Source organism: Polypterus senegalus, chromosome 15, assembly GCF_016835505.1.
Source record: "Polypterus senegalus isolate Bchr_013 chromosome 15, ASM1683550v1, whole genome shotgun sequence".
NCBI lineage: Eukaryota > Metazoa > Chordata > Cladistia > Polypteriformes > Polypteridae > Polypterus > Polypterus senegalus.
In genome coordinates, this window is record NC_053168.1 from 67,013,903 (window position 1) to 67,039,271 (window position 25,369).

At 38.2% G+C, this 25,369-nt stretch overlaps 1 protein-coding gene across 3 annotated transcripts in view; it reads left to right on the forward strand.

The window, feature by feature from the left end:
- Positions 1 to 25,369, forward strand: part of abcb4 (ATP-binding cassette, sub-family B (MDR/TAP), member 4) — a 125,671-nt gene that overhangs the window by 83,865 nt on the left and 16,437 nt on the right. For all 3 annotated transcript variants that reach the window (XM_039736604.1, XM_039736602.1, XM_039736603.1), the window contains exons 16-26: positions 862 to 1,038; positions 1,182 to 1,328; positions 3,735 to 3,839; positions 4,408 to 4,485; positions 5,743 to 5,826; positions 5,968 to 6,171; positions 11,940 to 12,040; positions 15,339 to 15,479; positions 19,047 to 19,203; positions 21,930 to 22,127; positions 23,076 to 23,282. In XM_039736604.1, coding sequence (XP_039592538.1) covers positions 862 to 1,038; positions 1,182 to 1,328; positions 3,735 to 3,839; positions 4,408 to 4,485; positions 5,743 to 5,826; positions 5,968 to 6,171; positions 11,940 to 12,040; positions 15,339 to 15,479; positions 19,047 to 19,203; positions 21,930 to 22,127; positions 23,076 to 23,282 — 1,599 coding nt within the window. The remainder of the gene's footprint in view (positions 1 to 861; positions 1,039 to 1,181; positions 1,329 to 3,734; positions 3,840 to 4,407; positions 4,486 to 5,742; positions 5,827 to 5,967; positions 6,172 to 11,939; positions 12,041 to 15,338; positions 15,480 to 19,046; positions 19,204 to 21,929; positions 22,128 to 23,075; positions 23,283 to 25,369) is intronic.

Sequence of the window (25,369 nt, forward strand, 5' to 3'; positions counted from 1 at the left end):
AGTACCAGCATCAGGGATGGCGAGCATTTAACCAAATACAAAGAAAGTGACAGTATAGTAACTCTAACTGAAAATTCTCTATGGGTTAAATTTAAAAAATCCTTCTAGCCATGCTTACAGTGAATTTATGCCATGGTTCAATTAATGTAAGAATTTAAAAAAAATGGGAACAAAATGTAAAGGAGCCCACTGTGGCAGTGTTTTACCCTGTACCTTCTAAACCCTGCCCTATCAGATAAACCCCGTATTCATATGCCTTTCTAACTGCTTCGTATCTATTACATTAGCATGCAATAAGGCAACCATCATAGTGGCGAGTCCAAAGAAAACCTCCCAGTGACATTCATGAAAGACTTGGAAATGGATGGATGAAGACTTCCCAGATTACTCCAGGCTTCATATAGTATAAAGAAATCAAAAATAATAGTTTATCTCACCCTACATTTAACCTTTGAACACTTCAGCAGGCAAATATCCTACATTAGAATGATACCCTTAATGCAGTTGCCTACTCAGAGCTTGCATCTTAGACATCTTAGGGCTTATGTAACACCATCTTCACAACTGAATATTGGATTCAGTGGATGAAGAACACTGGGATAAAGACAGATCAGATGATGTCATGTGTGCAGAAATTAAAGGAAAAGACAGTGTTCTGCCATAACAAATGAAAAAGAACAAAATCAAATGTAGATAATGTAGATGTGTCTCCCAAGGTGATGAAATATTAGTAGCACTCGAGTGCATCAAAATCAATGGTTATTTTTGAGCTGAACAATTTTTTTTAAGTATCTTTCCTTTTTTTTATGTACTGTTACATTTTACAAGTACATAGTTAGATATATTTTTCATTTTTTTCAGACATTTAGCAAAGAAAGCTCAGAAGAGTATCAGGAAGAAAAAGGAACAGATGAGATGAGCCCATCAACAAACTCTCTAAATGAGCTCACATTATTCCAAAGAGGAACAAGTCAGAAAAGTGTGGAAAAAGTGGAGACACCTGAAGAGAAAGCTGACGAGCAGGCAGCTCGTTCATCTGTAAGCATCTTGCTTTTTCGGCCCTACGTTTATAATTACTTCAGTGTTTGATATGTCATCCTAGGTAGAAACTATGAACGGTGTTTATTTCCCAAAAGTCCACTTGTTATTCACCAGTTTTTTTCTTTCATTTCTGTCCATAGGATGAAAACATTAAGCGTGCCTCCTTTTTTACAGTTCTCAAACTTAATAAGACAGAATGGCCCTATCTGACTGTGGGAACTTTCTGTGCACTTGTGAATGGCGGCATCCAACCAGCATTTGCTATTATCTTTTCTAGAGTTATTGAGGTTTGCAACTCATATTTTCAAGAATTCAGCTATATGAATGAATGAATGAATGGTGAAGTTTCTGCTTGCAGTTATCAATGAATGTTGGGCTTTGGTGTCTTGTGTCTGCTGTTTCTGTTCATCATGTATCCATGTGACTTGCTTCCAGTTTGTTTCTCCATTTCACACCAAAGATAAAAAACAAAACTTGTGTGAAGTCATTACATTGTCTATACCAGGGGTCCCCCAACTCCGGTCCTAGAGGGCCCCAGTGGCTTCAGGTTTTCATTCTAACCCTCTTCTTAATTAGTGCCCTGTTTTTGCTGCTAATTAACTTCTTTTGACTTTTTTTTAAGATTTATTCCCCTCAATGTCTTATTCATTCCTCTGAATTGCTTCACTTCTTACCTTAAATGGCACCCAAACAGAAATTAAATGTGAAGTCAGTGAGCCAACAGAAGACCAACTAAGTCAGGGCCTCAAACTCCAACCAAAATCACTCCAACCAGTTGCTTAATTAGGCTCTGATTCTTGTTGTTAATTAAACCTGTTCTTTAATTTCAATGCTTGTTGCTGCTCTCATTGTGTAATAGGAGACATTTCTGAAATTGTTGGTTTTCTCTTTTCTAAGAGCACTGTTAAAAATGCTTTGGGGACCTGAGAAAATCAACATTCCTGAGATCTTCGCCTTTCTTTATTTTCAGATATTGTATGATGGTCACAGTTTGCTGGTCATGTTTTAGTTCATTTTGTATCTCATTATTGTTTGGCTGCTAATTAAGGAAAAAGAAACAATTAAGGGTCTAAATCTTCAAGAGCAAGTCAATTAAAATGAATTCAAAAGAAGTTAATTAGGTGCAGAAACAGGTCGCTAATTAAGAAAAGGGTTAGAATGAAAACCTGCAGCCACTGGGGCCCTCCAGGACTGGAGTTGGGGACCCCTGGTCTACACCAACTACTGCAAACGACATGTGTGGCATCTCCATAGAAAGCTTCATTTTTTAACATATATGTACACAAACAGATTTTAAAACACTTGTAGGCAAACTAAAAGACAGCATTTGAGAATGAATGGACAGAATGTAGAAAGTAAACAGTAGTAGGTGATATTCTCCAGCACTGATTTTTTTTCACTTCATAGAAGGGGCATTGTAATAGTAGTAGTAGTAATATTGTCATGAGTACTTAGTACAGTGAAATCCATACTTGAAAGTCCAACCAACATTCAACACATCACATTAGAAAAAGTCAATTTTTTCTCCTCTGGCCACCTCTGGCATTATCAGAATTACTGGATGCTATAAAGTCACTCCAAGGTGGAAAAACAGCAGGCCCTGACGGCTACCCTGCAGAGTTTTACAAGAAATTCTCCGCTCAGCTAGCTCCTCTCCTATTAACAACATTTACAGAAGCCAGAGATAACCAATTTCTTCCACAAACCTTTCGCCAAGCATTAATCACTGTCTTTCCAAAACAAAATAAGGACTTATTACAATGTGCATCATACAGACCAATTTCACTTCTGAATAATGACGTTAAAATACTCTCTAAAATCATAGCCAGAAGGATGGAGAAAGTGCTCCCCTCGGTAATATCACAAGACCAAACTGGATTTATTAGGGGCCGACACTTATCTTCAAATCTTCGACGCCTGTTTAATGTAATATACTCACCAACTAAATCAAACACCCCAGAAATATTATTATCATTGGATGCAGAAAAAGCATTCGACATGATTGAATGGAAATACCTTTTTACTACATTGGAGAAGTTTGGGTTTGGCCCGAACATTTGTGCATGGATTAAATTACTGTATACTAACCCAGAAGCTTCAGTTTGCATCAATAACATTTGCTCAGACTACTTTAAACTAGAACGTGGCACAAGACAAGGATGCCCTTTGTCACCGCTGCTGTTTGCGATTGCCATTGAACCACTGGCAATACATTGTCGAAATACTGATCAGATAAAGGGGATTAGCAGAGAAGAAAAGTCAATTTACAGTGAACATGGCAATGATAGTCATGAACTTCATGATACAAAGCTTAAAAGCGTAAAATCTATTATTAAAAAGAAAATTGGAAGCCATCTCACTACACTGATTTATAAACTAGTCAGATTCCTGTGTATTGCAGTGTGACAGTAAACTGTTGAAGTGTGGTGTAGAATACTTTTGTGCATAAACTGTAGTATGTTTTAAGTGAATGGTCTGGCCATTATAAGGAAAAGAAACTTTAAAGATACTAAGGCCTAAATAAGTTGGTTAATTGACAAAATCTGAAGATTTGTAATGATAGCAATAAGAAGCATGTATTTTCTTGAATATCAGTGATTGAACCTTCATGGCTGATCATATATTGCTTTGTGAAATATGTGTACCAACTACCAGCAAAGTACTGAAAGGTGTTCATTTCCTTTTCCCTAAAGGTTTTTGCGGAGCCAGATAAACAAATCATGCAGCAAAGAAGTTACATGTTCTCCTTGCTCTTTCTGGCTTTAGGTGGCATTTCATTCTTCACATTTTTCTTTCAGGTAAGTAAGTGTAAGAGAACAGGCATGCAATTAACTCTGTCGATGCAGCTTTCTTTTAAAACATACCGTAATAGAGCAACCTGTTGACTATGAAGCAGACAAATGCTATCGAGTGAAACATTTAAATAACAATTTGTGATGACAACAAATTGTCCAAGTAATGAACAAGAGGATGAAAAGTCACATCTCTGTCAAAATTTCACCTGACACTGAAACACTTAGCTATACAAGGCAGATAGAGAAATCTATGCTTCAAGACTTATCATTTCCTCAAAGTAGTACTAGGGTGTTGCACAGTGTTAGCCATTATGAATGTAGTGCTTGAAGAAGGGGCCTGAGTTGCTCGAAAGCTTGCATATTGTAATCTTTTTAGTTAGCCAATAAAAGGTGTCATTTTGCTTGACTTCTCACTACCTTTCCTCAAAGGAATTGCACAGTTCAGTTGACAACCATATTTTTGCCAGATTGTACATGTTTTCTAGTTATCATTTAAAATTATTTAATGAAGTTATGAGACCTTTGGAGGTGTGGCACATTCTGCTTAATGCTTTTTGATCTTGTTTGTTAGGGATACTGCTTTGGGAAGGCTGGAGAAGTTCTCACTATGAGACTGCGATTACGGGCCTTTAAGGCAATGCTTCGACAGGTTGGTAGCATTTTGTGTTTTTACTCACTCACCTAGGAACTCCTGTCTAGTTTCATAAGGGCTTAGATGTTGGCAACCACTTTTTAAAACTGTATCAATTATTAAAGCATCTTGAAGAAGAATATGCAACTTATACTGTTAAATTATGTCAGAATGTACTCGATCATACATATTGTTAGATCTGTTTTGAGCCATTAAAAATTAAAAGTTTTTGTGCATTTTATTTTTGATAAATTGTCCTGCAGTATCAGGGATCGCTTCACCTGATCATCAGATCAATGATTTTTGGCACATTTACTTTTATCTGAGAGTGATTTTTATGAATTAACAAACACATTTGCTTGTGTATTGCACCTTATGGAAATGTGGAGGATGGCAATTACATATTTTAATAAGCATTTTTCACAAAGTTTAATTATTAGAGCTTTCCTGCCATGAACAACTTTAAAGGGGCCTCACAAAGTAAAGAATATAAAAAAAAGAATGCATTTGGACATAGAGATATATATATATACAGTATATATATCCTCCTTTCCCTGGTGGAACCAGCACACTGTATTAAATAGAGTATTCTGCAGTTAAATGTATTACTTTAGACTTAATAAAATTATGTTGTTTAACACTAGAATCCATGTAGCCTATGAAAAAAGTCGTAATCCTGGGCCACCTTAAATTCCTTCGCACCTCTCCATTAGTGTCTTTTGTTTTGTAGCAGATTCACTGGCAAGATGACACCCAACCTGTTGCTGTATCCAAACGGTGCCATCTTTCGCCTTTATGCTTGGTGCAGCTGCATTGTTCTTATGTGTGACTTGACGTTTCTTGCGGGGAGGGTTTCTGTTCTCTTTCTCCGATGTAGAACCCTCATCCTCATCTGAGTTCACCTCTGTTATAGCACGTCTTTATTTGAAAACAGCAGTGTCAGACTGGGGGAAGCGTGAACAAGACTAAGAGAATAAAAGAGAATTAAAAAAAAAAGTGCCATAAATTTACACCAGCTGTTACAGACTCAAATCAAATATATGTTTTTATTCTACGATAGTAAAGCAAAGGAATTTAAGGTGGCTTGAGATTACAACTTTTTTCATAGGCTTCAGGGATTCTACTGGTAGTTTTAAAGAAAGAATGTGAGAAACTATTAGGTGCTACAAGTACATGGCTTAAACATCACAAAAGACTAAGTATAATCTGGTGGAATGCGAAGATGATGTCATTGATTTTGTAATTTACTTTGTTTTACTTTGATTACCACTATAGGATCTCTCTTGGTTTGATGATCACAAGAACAACACTGGTGCGCTGACAACTCGACTTGCAACTGATGCTGCTCAAGTCCAAGGTGTATGTATTCATATCTTAAGTTCACATTGATGGGTGCAAAATTCCCATATGCAGTCCAAAAGTATTGGACAACCCTCAGACATGCATGTACACAAAGCAAGTATGCAGAGTCTATTATTATTTGTTTATTTTTATTTGCAGGCAAGTGGGGCAAGATTGGCGACTATTGCCCAAAATATTGCTAACCTTGGAACTGCATTGATCATTTCTTTTATATATGGCTGGCAACTTACTTTGTTGATCTTGGGAATTGTACCAGTGCTGGCTGTCGCAGGTTTGATCCAAATGAAAATGCTTACTGGACATGCTGAGAAAGACAAAAAGGAGTTAGAAAAGGCTGGAAAGGTAGGTTGCTATAGAAAGTAAATTACTACGTGTAAACCATTATATTTTATAACTTTCTTAGATCCACTTTAACCAATTCAAGGTTGTGGGGGATAGAGAAAAAACTTAATCAGGGCATTAGCCTATTGCAGGATCCTCACTTATACCCACTCTCATACTCTTTTAAAATTACCTGTTAACCTAAGAATATTGGCAGATTAGAGTTTCTTTGCAGCTTTTCTCGTTTTTCATAAAGTGTTCGACTCAGTTGATCAAGCTACACTGTGGGACATCCTGAGATTTAGTGGGATTCCCCCAAAGTTGCTGAATATCATGGCCGTCCTGTACACTGGTACTATGTGTGCTGTACAGAGTGGAGGCAGAACCTCTGAGTTTTTCCCAGTTGATTCTGGGGTGTGTTTTTCCTCCTACTCTCTTCAATGCTTGCATGGACTGGGTGTTGGGCAAGGTCATGGGGTTCAGTGGCTCTGGGGCATCTGTTGGTGAAGAAAGATTCACTGATCTTGACTTTGCCGACGATGCTGTGATCTTCACTGAGTCAATGGAGGCTTTGATCAGGGCTCTTGAGAGACTGCCACACATACTATTACTTATTACTTAAAATAATTTCTAAAACATATATAAACTTAAGTAGTTACTTCAGAACTTTACACATACAGTGCTATGTTATAGCATATGATATATGCTGCAGTATTTTGAATTTACTCTGATAGATAGATAGATAGATAGATAGATAGATAGATAGATAGATAGATAGATAGATAGATAGATAGATAGATAGATAGATAGATAGATAGATAGATAGATACTTTATTAATCCCAAGGGGAAATTCACATATATTAGACACCTATATTAGACTGTGTTAAGAAGGCAGATCCTAGATTAGGGTGAATTTTGAAGACTCGTGCATATTTTCTGTAAATATATTTTCACAATAGTTGTAATACATATTTGGCATAAAAATGACCAAAAAGCATTGCGGAGTATAACGTAACTAAGCATAAGATTTTCAAAACTGTTTAATCCAATTCAGAATTTCAGGGGCCAGAGCCTATTATGGCAGCACTGGGTGCAAGGTGGGAAACAGCCCAAGACAGGACATCAGTCCATCGCACTGTTGAGTGTATTGTGACAACATCAAGACATTTTCACACAGCATGGGTTGAATCTTAGCCCTTCAAAATGCACTGCTCAAAAAAAGTATAACACTTAATCATCACAGTATAATACCAAGTCAGTTAAGCTTCAGGGATATCAATCTGTCCAATTAGGAAGCAGAAGCGATTGTGAATCAATCAAAGTGCAAATAAAGTGACAACAGGTGCACTGGAGAGGCAACAGCAAGACAAATTCCAAAATGGGAATGGTATTGCAGGTGCTGGCCATAGACAATTGCGCTCTCTTCTTATCATTCCTGACTGATTCTTCTCTAGTTTTGTGTTTTTTTACGGTGCTTGTCACTACTGGTAGCATGAGGAAATACATGCAGTTAATTCAGGTTGCACATGTAGCCCAGCTCCTCCAGGATGGCACATCCATATGTGCCGCTGCAAGAAGGTCTCAAGAGCATGGAGGTGACACAGATACCGATTGATAAAGGGGTTGCTAAATGCCTCTGTCCACTATAACCTTTACAGATCATTGTGGTGCATTTGTGTTTGTGGCTGTTCATTTCGTTTTGTTGATCATCCAGCAAGTGCTCTGGTATGGCAAACAAGCTGTTAACTATTGTGACAGATAGGGGTGCTGTCGTCCCCTTGAACCCTTGGATCAGATGCCAGACACCAGTTAAAAGTCCAATAATTAAATTTATTATTATAATCAAGTGCACAAAGCACCCGCCACTCCACAATACCATAAACAATAACAATAACCAATCCTCCTCTCCCAGACGTGTTGTTCCTTTCCTCCCAACTCAGCTCGGCCCGTCTGGGATCTCCCACAGTCTTTTATAGTCCTTGACCTGGAAGTGCTTCTGATCCCTCAGTCCATGTGATTACCCAGCATTTCCGGGTCAGGTAAAAACTCCTTTTCTTCAACCCGGAAGTACGTCATTTTTTCTGTCCATGTGACTGGGACGTACTTCCGGGCTGTAGGGAAAATAATCAGCAGGACTGTGGATAAAGTCTCTATTGTCCAGGATTCCCTGCTGGCATTCGGGGCACCTCCATGCTGCAGGGAGGGCTCCATCTGGCGGCCTGGGGGTATTGGCCCGGATGAATGGCCGGCCATATACCACACTATCTTAACCTATATATTTTTTGAATGTGTGCCTCCCAGTGTGGGTATTTAAATAAATTATGTAACTGACAGACTACTCATGCAGAAATTTTGTACATCAATAGGCTTCTCCCTATGACGAAGTCTGTAACAGTCTAAAGTCAGTTTCTGGGCATTCAGATTTTGCTTGACATTTTGATATTTATGAAATAGCAATGACAGGTGGATCAGGGTGTGCAATATTTGGCAAAAAATTGTATCTTGATATTTTCTGGGACTTAACAATAATTAGACAATATTTTGCATCCTTTAAAAATGTGTTTGTAAAAATATTACTGATCGAGCTTGATCTTGATAATAAGATATTAATTGTAGCTTACTAATGAGATTAATGAAAGGAAAACAGATCTTATTTACTGTATATACTTAAAATGAAGTAGAATAACACCAAAACATTAAAATCACCTGTCAAAGTATTACTGAGATCAAACAGTGCAAGTATGAGTAAACCATTTCAAAGTCGCCTACAGAATTCACACAAAAAATACACTAAGACCAACAAAAAAATTGAAATATGAACATTACAGTGTGGATAAACATAAACTGGTCTGCTGTAAGGTGAACGTTGCAGCATATAAACAAGAACAAAAACTAATATACTGTACTATTGTCTAAAAATCCAAAGTTCTGTCTAACACTGTATAGGAAAAAAAAAAATAGAATTTGTAAACAAGTTCTGTCATATTTTGCACAAAGATACAAAACAAACCCAAACCTGTACCATTTTTAAACAAATTACTAACTTCACGTTCTGCCTAATATTGCACAAAGATATCAGAAAAAATAAAAAAAAATGTAAAATTCTACTGCGTAAACTCATCATCATGGCTTCAGAGCAACATGGCTGCATGTTACAACATTTCCTCCAGTGCTGAAAGCCCCCCACCTCCAGAAGGGCTGCTTGAAGCAGGAATAAACAGGTACTTTTTTGCAAATTTTCCTAATTTGGGGAAGTGTACTTCTTTTGTTTTCTAGCACTCAAGGGGATTTACATCACTGTCCATCTCAGGTATCATCAAGTAGCTCTTGATCTTTTCAATGGCAGTGTATAGAGACTCGCCTTCTCTGAATTTCTGTGAGTTTTTTTTAAATAGCCACTAAAAGGCTTTTTTCTTTTTTGCCGCCTCCCTTGTGTCATCACTCGGGGTGAGGAGTTGGGGATCTGTACAAGTGTTTACAGTAAATAATGAAAGAAAAAAATTTTCTTTGGAATCAAGAAAAAACCAAGACACTCCTAAACAAGACAGCTTGCGAAATAAAATGCACCCAATAGACATATGCTTTTTAAGGAAATAAAAATAATCTGTTTGAACAAAGTGTGTAATTTGTTCAAATGGTTTAATAATTCATGCAGATTTTTGTTTTTTGTTTTTTGGCCTGACACCTTGTGGCTCCATACTAGATCAATTTCACTTCGCAGATGGTGTTGAGCTGTCTTTAATAGTAAACGATTTTTCAACAAAATTTTGCTGTCTGCTTCGAAAAACTTAAACAAGACATGCATAGATGGTCTAACATTCATCTTACTTTAGCATGCAGAATTAACACTATCAAGATGAATATCCTCCCTAAGCTTCTGTTTCTCTTTCAAAACATCCCCATGTACATTAACAAATCATTTTTTAAGAAATTAGCTTCAATCATAACTTCATTTATTCAGAATTTGAAATATCCACACATCCAAAGAGAGAACCTACAAATCAGAAGGTGGCATGGCTCTACTTAACTATCAATTTTATTACGGGGCGGCAAACATACAAGCAATAAAAACCTGGACATTGATACAAATAGATGAATACACATTAGCTTGGTCTGCAATGAACTCCTGCAGCACTTATTTATATTCCTTGCTTTGTACACCAGTAAACTCAAGGTATCGCCAATATACTAACAACCCATTTATCCTTCATTCACTCAGAATATGGAAAAATGTAGGAAGAACTTCATGTTAGAGAATATTTTATCTGTGGCACCTCTGCATGATAACCACCTTTTTCCACCCTCTTACACAGACTTACACAGTTTTTGATATTTGGAAAACATATGGGATTAAATCATTTAGTGATTTGTATATAAATAATGTATTTGCATCCTACAAACAACTACACTCCAAATTTAGCTTCCCATCAACACAATCTCCAGATCTCCAAATTAGAAATTGCTAAACAAAATCTGGCCAATTTTCCTCACCACCCACCAATTTCTATTCCAAAAGAAATACTGATCAGTCTTGAAGACTCAAACAGCATTTGTATAATATGTAAAACCATTTTAAAGTCCCTTCCTTTCAAAGATCCCATAATACAGTGGGAAAAAGATCTCTTATTCAACATTTCAAAAATGGAGTGGAAGGCAGCCACACACAAAATTCACTCCATATGTGCAGAACATTCAGTTATTCAACTTAAAATCTTCTATTGAGCACATCTGTCTCATTTAAAATTGTCCAAAATGTTTCCAGGTCAAGATCCAACCTACAAATGTTGCAATCGAGCTCCAGCCTCACTGGGCCACATGTTTTGGGCCTGTACCAAATTAACATCATTCTGGACAAAAAATTTTAAATGTCTATCAGACAACCTCGGTGTCACAATCCTTCCTAATCCACTAACTGCTGTGTTTGGTGTACTCCCAGATGGGCTTAAAGTGGAGAAGGACAAACAAACTGTAATTGCCTTTGCTTCACTATTAGCAACTTTTGTGTTATGAATATAAGCAATCTTAACAACGTTGTAAAATTAGCAGTAAAATTGCTGGTTTACAGCAGACCTCTGTCTCTGAGTTGTATTACAACAGATTAGAAAGAAGGCCAACTCAATTCTGTCAGACGGTAGCCATAGTTGTTTTCCTAAATTTCAGATGTTGACATCAGGTTGCAAATTTAGGTTCCTGAGGAAAAAGAGCAACAGATTTAAGAACTTTGAATTCTGTTACTTATATGCATATTAATGAATTCTGAATTGTTGTTGTTGCTTATTGTTAAAGGCAACTATTCTTTGTACATATCTTGAGTTTGTGTGTCTGTGTAACATTGCCTTATGTTTTTTAGTTTGCTGCTGCAAACAATTTTCCCTCTTGTATAATAAAGTCTCCCTTTCCTAGCTGTTATGCTGGATACTTAATCATCTTATTGGAAGATTGATATGTGGCCATATGAACAGCACTACTGTCGTTTAGCTGCAGAGGGCTCAGATCAAACCCCTATCTAGTTTATTTTGTTGTGGAGACGACATATTCTCACTGTCTTCATGCCAGGGTTTCTCTTGCCACCGTGGGTTTTCATCTTAAATCTTAAAGATAAGCTGACAGACATCATCCGAGTCAGTGTGGATGTGGGTCTTAGTATATGTGGTATTAAGTAGCTTCAGTAAAAGAACTGACCATATTATATTAGGTAACATGAAAACAGCTGTGTTTGAGTAAACTCTAAGATCTTCTGTATTTATCACAGTGGTTTACCTTAGTTTGCTTACTTTTCATTCTCTAGATAGCCACCGAAGCTGTGGAGAATATTCGAACAGTTGTTTCTTTGACCAGGGAAAGAACATTTGAGAAAATATATGCCGAAAATTTGATTGTCCCATTTAGGTGAGTATTATAAAAACAGATGTTTTCCTTTATATTCACAGAAAAATTCCCTTTTGATTTCAGTATGAAATGTACTGTTTTGTTGTTTTTTATTCCTTACCAGTTCTACTGTAGCATATTTGCATTCTAAGATGTGTTCTACTGAAGATAATGACTTATTTCTGAAACAAATTAAAATGCATTCCACTTGAAAGGGACTTTAACCTTAAACACAATGAAGACGTTATATTGTATTAGCATTTGATAAGGTGTCACATGAGAGGCTGGGCTTCAGACTGAAAGAAGTGGGAGTTCAGGGTGTGGCACATAGCTGGTTAAATTTCCAGATGATAGCATGCTAGGTGGATTGGCAGATAATCTAGAATCCATTAAATCATTACAGAGGGACTTAGACAGCATACAGGCTTTGGCTGATTTGTGCATATGAAATTTAATGTAAGTAAACACAAAGTAGTACACATAGGAAGTGAAAATGTCTGGCTTGAATACACAGTGGGAGATCTGAAAATTGAAAGTACGATTTATGAGAAGAATTTAGGAGTCGTAGTGGACTTGACATTGTCAACTGCCAGCCAGCGTCCAGAAGCCATTAAGAAGGCTACCAAAATGTTAGGTTATATACTGTAGCACGATATGTAGAGTACAAGTCTAAGGAGGTTATGTTCAAGCTTTGTAACAAATTTGTTTGACCTCATCTGGAGTACTGTGTGCAGTTTTAGTCTATGGATTACAAAAAGGACTTAGCAGCACTGCAAAAAGTCCAGAGAAGAGTGGCTAGGCTGATTTCAGGGCTAAAGGGGATGCAAAATGAGTACAGATTAGAAGAGATTAAGAGGAAAAGAGGAGACATGATTGAAGAGTTTACAAGTATGGAGGGAATTATTTTGTTGGATCAAGACTACTTGCTTTAAAATGAGTGTACTGTATCAAGAACATTGGGACACAGGTTAAATTATGCACAAACATTAAGAAGATTTCTTTACAGAGAGAACCATAGACACATGGAATAAATTATCAAGCAGTGTGTAGACAGTAGGACTTTAGGGACTTTCAAAATGAGACTTGATGTTATTTTGGAACAATTAATAATAATAATAATACATTTTATTTATATAGCGCCTTTCCCATGCTCAAGGCAATTACAGAATATAAGAAACAACGGCAAGGTATACAGTATATAGCTTTGTACAAACCAAATAAATAAATAAAGAAGATTAAGTCAGTAAATTCAGAGAAAGCCTAATAGACAACATAATTGATGGTCTAGCACACACATACAGGTTACATTAGCATCTTGACAGAGAGGTCAACTGAGAGAATGGTAATGAAGTCAAGTAGAGCTAAAAGCCTTCCTGAACAGATGAGTTCTGAGTTGTTTTTTAAAAGAATTCATGGAGTCAGCTGACCTGATTAATTTCGGTAGGTCATTCCAGAGTCTGGGCGCTATACAGCTGAAGGCCCTGTCACCCATGGAGTGTAGATTAGTGTGGGGCACAACAAGTTTGCCAGAGTCAGGGGACCTTAGTGAGTGGGCAGGTAGTGATGGAGAAGGTCACTGTTGTAGTTTGGCGCGAGGTTATTTAAGTTAATTAAGTGGATATGACTGGCAAACCTCATCTAGATTGTCCTAATGAATGAACTCAATGATGACCAACTCTGGACAACAGCAAACAATGTGAAAAACATCCACAAAAAAATAAAAAAAAAACTCTTACGTAACTCATGCTGCAGTATCCACATGTCAGTTTTCCATTTGCATTCTCAGAATGCATAAAATAGGTGCGTTTTTCGCTTAAGTTTTATTAATACTTCTGTAAAAGATAAACAGGAAAGGCACACTCCCATAATACTGTGGATGTGAACTGAAGACAGGATTCTTGAACAGTGAATGAGTGTATCCAGCAGGGCGCTTGTTCCCTGAGATTATGTTTTTTCTTGCATGCAGGACAAACACGAGCCTTATACCCATCTCTTTTATAAGTATAGAGTACTGGGGTGTTGTACCGTGTTAGCCATTATGAATGTAGTGAGAAGTCAAGCAAAATGACACCATTTATTGGCTAACTAAAAAGATTACAATATGTATTACATCTTGCCTGAAGAAGGAGCCTGAGTTGCCTCGAAAGCTTGCATATTGTAATCTTTTCAGTTAGCCGATAAAAGGTGTCATTTTGCTTGACTTCTCACTACATAAGTATAGAGGAAATAATCAGACAAGAACAATACGGTACAAAAAGACAGATATGTATTCAACTTTCTTCAAAATGTAGCTTCCACCCCCAAATCAGAATGCAGCATACATACTGTATTTATACATACATATCCAGGCCAGAGAAAAGTCAAATGGAATGTACAGTCGCCATCCTGTTCTTCAGTGGAGAATGCTTGACAGCTATACATGTCCGGTCCATCAGGGTGGGGCCAGCATTGGATGGCATTTGGCTTTGTGATGGATCCTTGTCAGTATAAATACTCAAATATGTGCATTTTCATAGATTATTTATCAACTTTGCCATATATGGTCAACTGTCACTTGAGCTGTCTGCTATTTCTGTAATGTGCTCAATTAACGCCCTTCAATGTTCTAATCACTCATGGCTTCTTCAGAAAGTGGTCCAAGACTATATAATGACCAACTAGGGCAACTAGCCTGCCTGAGTTGTCTTCCACCTGTTTTAACTGTCCATCTTTCTGTCAGGGTCACTATGTCTGCTTATTTGTGTGGTTTTTAAGCTAAAATAATGGATTTGAAATAAACGTCACAGATTACAGTGGCATTCTTTAAACCTATTACTACTAAAGAGTGGAAGAGGCAGATCTTCAGTTCAAAAAGTCTCTCCCTTGAGGTTTGGGGTTTCCTCTTTATGTATACACTGATAATTCCAGAAGCAACACAATTTTAGTAAAACAAAAAATGGTTTTTTTTCCTGTTTTGAACAAGTGAGTAGATATTGAACATTAGGATTAGAGGTGTTTTTCTTTTTTCCACGGACAATTTTCACATTGTTGGCCATTGTGCAGCACTGTCCACCACTGAGTTCTGTTATGTCATAAAGTTCAAGAATTTTTCATGATTTTTTTTTTTCCGGTCACCGCTACAAAATACATGGGATAAGTAACATATTAAAAATATCATCTTTGGGTAGAGTATTCCTTTAACTCTATAATCCTGTTTTGTGTCTTTAGTTCTCTTGCAAAAATTGCATTTATGATATTGTGTAATAAACATGATTTTGCTATTATTTAAAAAACAGGTGTAAAGTTCCTCTTCATTAATTTTTTTTTCCTTTTTTTCCAGAAATGCTGAGAAAAAGGCTCACATATATGGGATAACATTCTCTTTTTCCCAGGCCATTATATACTTTGCCTATGCAGGCGCCTTTCGATTTGGAGCCTTCCTGGTTACAAAAGGTTTAATGAATTTTGGAGATGTTTACTTGTAAGTATTTTTTTCCATTTTTTTCTTCACAGTGCAGGTATATTGGGTGCTGTTTCTTTCTAATTGATATTAATTTTGTTATTAATATTAATATTAATTAATACATTAGTGTTCTCATTGTCATAACTCTTTGATTTGAAATTATTCAGCAGTGTATGTTTTATTCTGTCCTAACAATTTTGCAAAGGTGGCTATTTGTGCTTTAGTGTAAAATTTTGCATGTGGAGATGCATTGTATTTTTGATCCTTTTAAGTGAACTAACTCAATGACAGCAGTCCCTCACTAATACTACAAAATAAGGTTTGTTTTTGAGAAGGGCCCAATGCAACTTTTATAGATGGGACAAGAGAACTCACATTGTCACATAACCAGCAACTGGCATAAAATTGTTACAAAATGGCCACAACAATCCAGAAAAACAGAATATACCACAATGTTAAAATAAATAAGCACCAAGAAATCTATATAGTATATAATAACCCAAAAAAGATAATAAAACAACTCCAGGAAAGCCACAACGCTTAATGATGACAGGAAGTTTGGCTGCAGTGTCACACCTCTCACACTGTACACAATTGTCCTAAGATGACCTGAAGAAGGCTAAAAACCTCTTTGTGTGTACAGACCGTGAAGGAAGGGCTTTTTGGGTTTTAAGCAGGAAGGTTTGGAAATGTCCTACACTGCTTCATGGTTTGTGGTAGCCAAACGTGTATATTGATGTCATTTTTTTGATCAGCTCAACTGATCAAAAGCAGTGAAGAAGAAATTACAGTGCTGGATTGTTCACCTAGTTATGCGGAATGTGAGCTGTGATTAGGCCATCATTAAACTGACTAGCTTTGCCCTACTAATGAGAGGGTTGTTGTATTAGCAGTTCTATTCAGAGAGACTGTAGATTCAGACATTGACCCAGCTGAGCTGCATCATGTTCCCTCTGCTTCCACACTGATCAGCCCTCCCCATATCAGAGGGACTCTGCTCACTCTTTTTACGCATATTTTATGAATACGGTAGAACCTCTGGTCACAAACGTTTCCAAACACGTACAAATCGGGTTATGATCAAACATTTTGTCAAACGTTCACATCTGTTCACGACCATACGCTCTGGTGGCGAAAAAAAACACTGGCGGCCAGTTTCCCTTCCGGTTCATACGTGCCAATGATTTTTCAAACTTTAATTTTAACCCTGTACTTAAAATTCTTAAAAAAAAGTGTTTACAGCGAGCATTTAGTAAGGGTCTTATATGAAAAGTTCATAAGGGACTAGCGCGAACTCTTGCAATGTTAATTTGCTCTGTTGTTCAATGTTTTTTCATTTAGTTTACTATTACACTGTGCATTCTATGGCATAATTAACTATTTTTGTGCTTAAAAATCTTAAAAAAAATATTTTCATACAGTTTTACAGTCTGGAACGGATTAATCATATTTACATACAATCTTACGGGGAAATCACATTCGGGTCGTGACCAAATCGTGTTGCGTCCAGAGTTTTGGAATGAATTACAGTCATGACCTGAGGTACCACTGTATAAGTTTAAAACCTTCTTTAGGCTTTTTCTATGGTCAGAATTTTGCTTGGTCTATGTTTATTTTTGTAAATAAGGACACTTCAAAGGATGAATTAGAAATATTGTAAAATCTATATATATAATTCACTAAGGGAACGCAAAACAGTGAGCGCAAGAAAGACAGAGAGCCACACCCACCAACTCACAGAGCCCCGCTCACCAACTCTAACCCTCCTACCGCGTCATGGGATACACATGACAGAGCCACGCACGCCAACTGTAACCATCCTCCCGCGTCCAGCGTCGCTCTCGAGGCATGTGCACTGCCTGCTCATGTGCCTGCACGCAACAACTCACCAAACACAGCCTCAGTCACTTTCATCTGTGCAAAAGTCCATATGCACCTCTGAGCCACGTTGACTTTTCACCGCTTGCAAGACAGAGAGCCACGACCGCCAACTCACAGAGCGCCACCCACCAACTCTAACAGAACCCCACCCATGGGTAACGCACAAAAGAGCCACGAACGCCCACTCTAACCCTCCTCCCACGTCAATGGGAACGCACGACAAGGCCCCACCCGCCAACTCTCACCCATCGCAGACTTCCAACATTGCTCTCGAGGCAATTATATGGCGACATCAACTTCTCAACTGTCACTCTGGAACAACTCAGTACGCGAGCTATATTAAGCGTCACCAACGAAGACTCACTACACCTTAATGAACAGGTGCTGAAACTTAGCGCTAACGACGAAGTAACTTTCACCAGCGTTGACTCCATCGTCACAGATGATCCTGCAGATCAACTTGCATTCTCCAAAGAATTTCTTAACAGTCTTGCTCCCACTGGTATGCCTCCGCATAAACTCTGAAATAAAATTGGTTCAGTCATCATGCTTCTCAGGAACCTCATGCCAGCAAAAGGTCTCTGTAATGGCACTAGACTTTCTGTTCCCAGCATTCACCGCAATGTACTGGAGTGTAAGACTATCACATCTATGCATTCTATGGTATAATTAACTATTTTCATACAGTTCTTACATTCTGGAACGGATTAATCATATTTACATACAATCTTATGGGGAAATCACATTCGGGTCGTGACCAAATTGTGTTGCGTCTAGAGTTTTGGAATGAATTATGGTCGTGACCAGAGGTACCACTGTATAAGTTTAAAACCTTCTTTAGGCTTTTTCTATGGTCAGAATTGTGCTTGGTCTATGTTTATTTTTGTAAATACGGACACTTCAAAGGATGAATTAGAAAAATTGTAAAATAAGCCTTATTAAGCATTTAGTCCACAGAAGTGCAGGCATTAGCCATTGATTAAGAGCTTGTTTAGAATGACAAACCAGTAGAGCCACACTGAAGATGAAAAGTCCAGTGTTCAGAAATGTAGCCAATAAAACAATAAACATATTTTTCTATAAATGTATTGCTGAAGAGATTAGACTGTTTGGCCCATGTAGGTGTCATTGGCCTCAGATTTGTGTCATTATGTTCTAACACAGGTGGCATGCAGTTGTCACAAATCTTTATAGGGACTGTCTATCATTTCTCAATGTGACAGCCTTTAATGGCTGAACCATCTGACTGATAATGTGGAAAAAAGAAGCCACACTTTCTGAACCTGACTGCGGTTGCTGTTTGCTAACCTTGTGGCAACAATAGCTGTGGTCAAAGGTTTATTGGTTCTTGTTTAGTCAAGTTAATGATTAACTTATAACGCCTGTCCTTTTACAGCATCTTTTGACTGCACATACCAGTTTTAAGGCACTGGCTTTAACTCTAAAACAGTGCGCTGAACCTGAATGTATCCATTTCACCAAGAACACCATAAAAGCAAATGTTCACTTCCTAAACCCCTTCTTCATACAGTCATAAAACATTACACTTCTTTATTATAGATATTCTCTGAAGTAACAAAATGATATGACAATGTAAAGGTGAACATTTGATATATTTTTAATTTTGGACTTGTTGCCAGCTAGATTGATGCATTAATTATACTCTAATTCAAAATATGTCTTCTTCTTCCCTCCACTCTGCAGGGTGTTTTCTGCTGTGGTGTTTGGTGCCCTTGCCTTGGGAGAGGCGAATTCTTTTGCCCCCAGCTATGCCAAGGCCACAGTCTCTGCTGCTCATTTGTTTGCCTTGTTTGATCGAGTGCCTGCTATAGACAACGAAAGTGAAGATGGCAAAAAGCCAGTATGTTGACCCTTTATTTTCAGAAGTGTTGTTTACACTCAGTCCTTAACATAGCATGTGGCTTACATGTTGTTATAAATAGGGGTTACACTTAAGACTTCGTCAACCCAGAATAAAATCAGGGAGACCAAACTTATACAAATAAAGAGGGGATATAAAGAAATACAACATGCATAGAGAGGTCTTAAAGGAATACGCCACCCAAAAAAGATTTTTTTTACAAGTTGCTTACCCCACGTACTTTGTAGTGCTATAGTGATGATGTTATGTCATAAATGTTTTTCTCTCCATTCTGCATAATAACATGAGATTAATTTTTTTTCTTAGCCGCCAGTATAAAGTACATGGGGTAAGTAAGATATAAAAAAAATGCCATTTTTGGGAGGAGTATTCCTTTAACAAGGAGGAAAACAGCAAATTCTAAAGTCATTCTTGGGCCTACTTCTGGGGGTCTTGAATCTTTCTGTAGCACTGGCCTGCTTGAACAATTCAGTATGGTCATCTTCTTTCTTTACATTACGTTAAAAACGTTACGATTTTATCTGTTCTTTGGACTCTGTTCTTTCCACTAGTTTTGTTGAGCTCTTCTCACCTCCCTACTCCATCACTACCAACATCTGTTAGGGAGGAACAAGCTAAAATTGAAAATAAAGGAACGATTTCAATTTGGAATGGATTGGGGCAAAGGAAATGATAGTTAAAAGCTAAATAGTACAAGTTTCAAAGCCAAAAACATTTATCAAATATCAGAGGTCAGACAAACATGTCCAAAAATACCTAACTACCTTTTAAACCTTTTCTATGTAAGTACCACAGACCACACGTTTTTAGTTTAAAGTTTTATCCAGTGTAATAAGAACACAATGATCTCATAAAGGGTTGGAGCACCGGAAGGTGATCCCTGTATAATTGATGGCAATCTGAATGTGCTTAAAGTACTTATTTCAATTCGCTGAGTTACTGTTCTGCGTGACAGACTGATACTTTTCAAAGTTCTCAAGGGAGGCTAGAATGTGCTTAGAATACTGAAATACAGAAGCCACCCAGTGGAGAGTTTCAGTTATTGCAGAATGGTTTAAAGATGAATAATATTTAGGGATCAAATGATCGGTGGGCCAGTTTCAACAGTTTGAGGTTAATGGCAGGCGGGCTGGATTAAACTAAGTGGAGGGCCAGATGCAGCCCATAGGCCATAGTTTTCCCATGCTTGTGTTAGAAGGTGGCTGGTGTCCAGTGCAAGCCAATGGAAGGGCACAGTACTGGTAGTGTCCACTGGGGATACTGAACATGTCCTTTTCCTTGGCTGATTCCGTTAAAGAAATTTGCCAGTACCCTTTTGTGATGTCAAGAGTGGTCAAATATTGGGAGTAATTTGGAGTAAATTTACCAAAAAAACAAAGAAGATGTTCAAGTTAAAAACGATAAAAACAAAAAAAGAATAAAAAACAAACAACCTCAACAATTATAATGGGTATCATGTGCCCACTTAGTATTTTCTCCTGCGTTTTCTTTTTCTATTTAATGGCACGGCACCGGCAACTTTTGAGAGGAAAGTTCACCCCTGTTTGTGCCTATATTTACCCTGTTCAGCCATAGATCTACTGTTCCATTTTGAAGTATACCCAAGCCAGCTATAGTAATATGATGTGTCATCCTAAAGGTAATATGTCCGGCTGTTTATGAGCACATTTTTTCATGGTTTATCATTTGGGTGCTCTTCTAATTGAATCCGTTTGGAAAATACATAAAGTCTGGGGGGGTTGATGGGAAATTGAAATAAAAATTTTGACAGAATGTATATATAATAACAATTGTACGACTAGACCTGACAATCTGAAAAAAATTGACATTATGTTTGGAGCACGTATGAAAACCAGAGTGCTCCAGTGCTTGATTTCGCCATACTTGGTGTCCTGCTGTCTATGTATTTAACAAGGAGACCTTTCAATTTTGAGTATTTGATTAAACTGCAATGAAGGAGCTGAGGTAGGGCTGACCCTGAAATTGAAGTCTTGAGTCTGTCAGTTTAGGGTGTGACCAGTGCCACTATACCAGCGCTCAAACCGTCACAGTCAGACACAGGAAGCACAAAAATAAAACAAAGAAATGTTTTATTTTTCTTTTCTTCACCTGTGGGCAATGCCTGCTCCATTCCCACAGGCACAGCACAGTTCCAATACGCACAAGCCCACACAATTCTTCTTCTCTTCCTCTTTCTTTTCTCCTCTCCGGCAAGCTTCATCCACTACCACCCAACTCTGGCTCCCAGAGTGTTGACTGCCGGCTCCTTTTATAGCCCACCCGGAAGTGCTCCAGGCGTTTGACGACCTATTCGGGTGTGGCAGAAGAGCCGCCCACATGGGCTCAGGAACAACTGCAGCACCCCCTGGTGGCACCCCTGGATCCCAACAGGGTTGTAAAGAATTCCATCTCCCATGGGGCCCTGTGGGAATCTGAGGCACCACTGTCCTGGGGTTGCCCTCTAGTGTCCCAGGGTAGGTACTGTTCAGAAGAGGCGCCTCAGCCGTCTGCCACAAGGGTTAATATCTAGGTGTATTTGAGGACAAAATAGAATATTTACAATGATTTTAAGTTTTTAAATTAAATATAAAGTTCTCTTAAACAACACATACACCCTGGTATACCACAATAAAACATTTCTCTCATGTCTACTGTTTGGTGCATGACACAGACAATCCTTCTAAATCCGAATGTTTCAATTTTAGGAAAGATTTGGAGGCAATGTCAAGTTTGATGAAGTGGGCTTCCAGTATCCTTCTCGTCCAGATGTGCAAGTGCTACAAGGGCTCACCCTGAAGGTCAAACAAGGTCAGACCTTGGCTCTCGTGGGCAGTAGTGGCTGTGGGAAGAGCACCACCATTCAACTGTTGGGAAGATTTTATGATCCACAGAATGGCAAAGTGGTAAGCTTGCTGTTCATTAGAAGGATTTTCTTCAGGTTAACTGTGTGTACTTTAGAGGCAGCATATCTGATAGCAGCCTTGGAAGAAAATTTTCTTGAAAAAGGAGAAATGTTACGTGATACCGAACATTGCTGTTGTAGCGTCTTCCAGACGTAATGACGATCCGAGACGGTCACTTGGTTAGTTCCCTCTTTATTAGTCACAAACAAAAAAATGGTTGCTGTTGGCCACAACCACGCCGAACAGACAGCAATCCAAAAAAAAACTCTCTTAGCTAGGCTGACAAGAACGTCCTCCTCTCCTCCCTCACCCCACACCCCTCCTCCTTTTTCACAGCGCTCCCCCCCGCCTCGGCTCCACCCCCCATCCCTCCGGAACCTCCTTTACCTTCCACTCTATTACAGTGCATCAGAAATAACAGGGACAACAGAATAAATAACTGAGAGGGATGTAAATCACAGAACACAAACTGCAGAACAGAACTCTACAATAAAGAACAGAACGCTACACTGTGTTGATAATGTGTATATAGTAGGTTTTTATCAATAATCCGAAGATCACAGAATAAAAGAATGCCTCTTCAAATAAAAAAAAACTAAATTCACTTTGAAATTTAAAGAATCCAAGTTTATGTGTAATTGTAAAATGTGCAATGAGGGACTTAACAATCAAATGTCTTAGGGTTAGAATTCTGGTAGAATCCTGACGATTTGTGATTTGTGATGTACTAATATATATATATTTTTTTCCCTCTTGTTTACTGCTGACAATGACTTCAAATTGCCGATTTTTAAGCTAATCAGCGTCCCCGATGATTTTTAGTGCATTGAGCCATTCCTCTGTGTACACTGCTATATTGAAATGTATTGTTACTGTCATACCTCTGAATGTCACAGTAAAGAAATAACAAGTCAGACTTTGAAAATAATGTCTTTCTTATGTTGAAAGGTTCTTGATGACACCAACGTGAAGGATTTAAATATCCATTGGCTTAGAGCTCAGATTGGTATTGTATCCCAAGAGCCAGTGCTGTTCAATTGCAGCATTGCAGAAAACATAGCATATGGTGACAACAGTCGGCTGGTCCCACATGAGGAGATCGTAGAGGCAGCTAAAGCAGCAAATATTCACACCTTCATTGAGAGCCTACCTAATGTAAGTAAATCTCTTGATAATAATTCAAAAGGAAAGACCAAACACAAACACTATCTGTCTATCTTCATATACTTTGATGTTCCCAATCAAATTACTCAATAGTATATATTGAATTGTGATTACTTTCTTATTGATAGGTATTTGTTTTTGTCTAAATTCAATATTTTCTCACATGTACCCCACATTTGTGTATCACCCATAGAAGAGCAAGGCGCACCTTTGTACTCCTCATGGGACTTACTTGCATATACTCAGCTCAGAGTGAAGGCTGTTGTGTCTCGTTTTGTGTCTGGATTCTTTTGAAGTGTACTGATGTATTGCTTCAGCTTTCAGGAAAATGTGGCAGCTTGTCACTGTTTCCTACGATTTGGCCTGAGGAATTCAAAAAAGTGTTGAAAAGGAGGTATGGAGTCACTTTAATCTGTTGAAGCTGAAGGGTAAATCCTGGTGAAAGACTAGGTCAAGCTGGTACCTATTTGATAGGTGTTACACCAATATATTAAACCGTTAATGGTGCGCTGCACGATAACGTTCAGTGAATACACTTGACTTGAGAATTCCTAGTTTTCATTCTCTTTCTCTGCACGTTTACCATTCGTTTGCTCAGAGGTTGATGCGCTTGCTGCTTCCTGAGCAGCTCTTCTTTCCTCCACCCTAGAAGCCCGCTTCTTCTCTTCATTCATAGGTATCTTTTCGCGTTAAAAGTGATTAAGTCAGTGTTTGTGTTGCAATTGCTTAGTTTGTTTTCCTTAATTTTTCACATAAGCTGTCACTTAAGTCTTCAATCTGCCTCAAGAATGATTTAAGATATGAATTGGTAGGTGAAGAGACGGTGTAGGTGGTAGGGATGAGAACGTTGCCTGTATGCATGCACCACACGGCCGCACTGCTGGCTGCTGCCGAGAGTTGATTCTACAATAAAATAAATAAAAATAAAAAGAGGAATAACCTTGGATGTCAGTTATTATCAGGAAAGTGAATAGTAGACAGTACGTAGTAAATGTGTACCAAATTTCAGGTCAATAGTGCAAACAGTTTGCGAGCTACAGGCAATTTAAAGTCCTGGGCAGATAAATGGACAGCCACAGTAGAGTATTATATATGAAGATGATGGGAGAAAATCACTGGCGTGGCTTGAAAATTGCAAACAGGTTGGAAAATGCAGTATGGAGACCTGGGGTACATGGTTTGATAGTTTATGTAGTATAGGGCTGCACCTAAATGATTAGTCTAGCAATTATTTTTCCATTCGTTGACTAATCTAATAAGTAAATTGTAGTATCTACTCTAAATGTAAGGCTGATGAGATTAAGTGAATATTATGGGATGGTATGTATATTATGGGTGTGACAGACAGAGGGCGCTCTTGTCCTATGAACCCTCGGACAATACGTCAGACACCAGGTAAAAGTCCAATAGTTGTTTTTATTTGAATAATAACATGCACAAATCACCCTCCTCTCCACAATACTCATTAACCAATACAAATAAACAATAATCAATAATCCTCCTCTCCCAGATGCATTGCCACCCTTCCACCCAGCTCAGCTCGTCCTCTGAGGATTTCCCACAATCCTTTATAGTCCTTGACCCGGAAGTGTTTTGCTCTCTCTGTCCACATGACTAGGAACACTTCCGGGTCAGATAAAAAGTCCTTCTTCTTCAACCCGGAAGCACGTCATTCCTCTTGTCCATGTGACTCGGACGTACTTCCAGCGTGTACAACAAATAGTCACTGTTCCTCCCTGCAGTGCCTTCTAGCGGCCCCCGTGGTATCCAGCAGGGCTGTAGAGGAAAACTCCAATGTCCATAATTCCCTGCTGGCATTCGGGGCACCTCCATGCTGCAGGGAGGGCTCCACCTGGCGGAGTGGGAGTATTGGCAGGGATGAACGGCCTGCCATATATCACATGGGATATAGATGAAGGAAGTAAACAGCACATATGTAACAAGCCATCCTGTGGTTCTGAGTCCTTTTAATAGAATAAAGTGGCAGAGCATATAACAAATTTTTCAGTCAACAATAATTTTGGATTACTCTGTTAAAAATTTAATAAATACCAAAAACCAAACATGAGAAGCTTTTA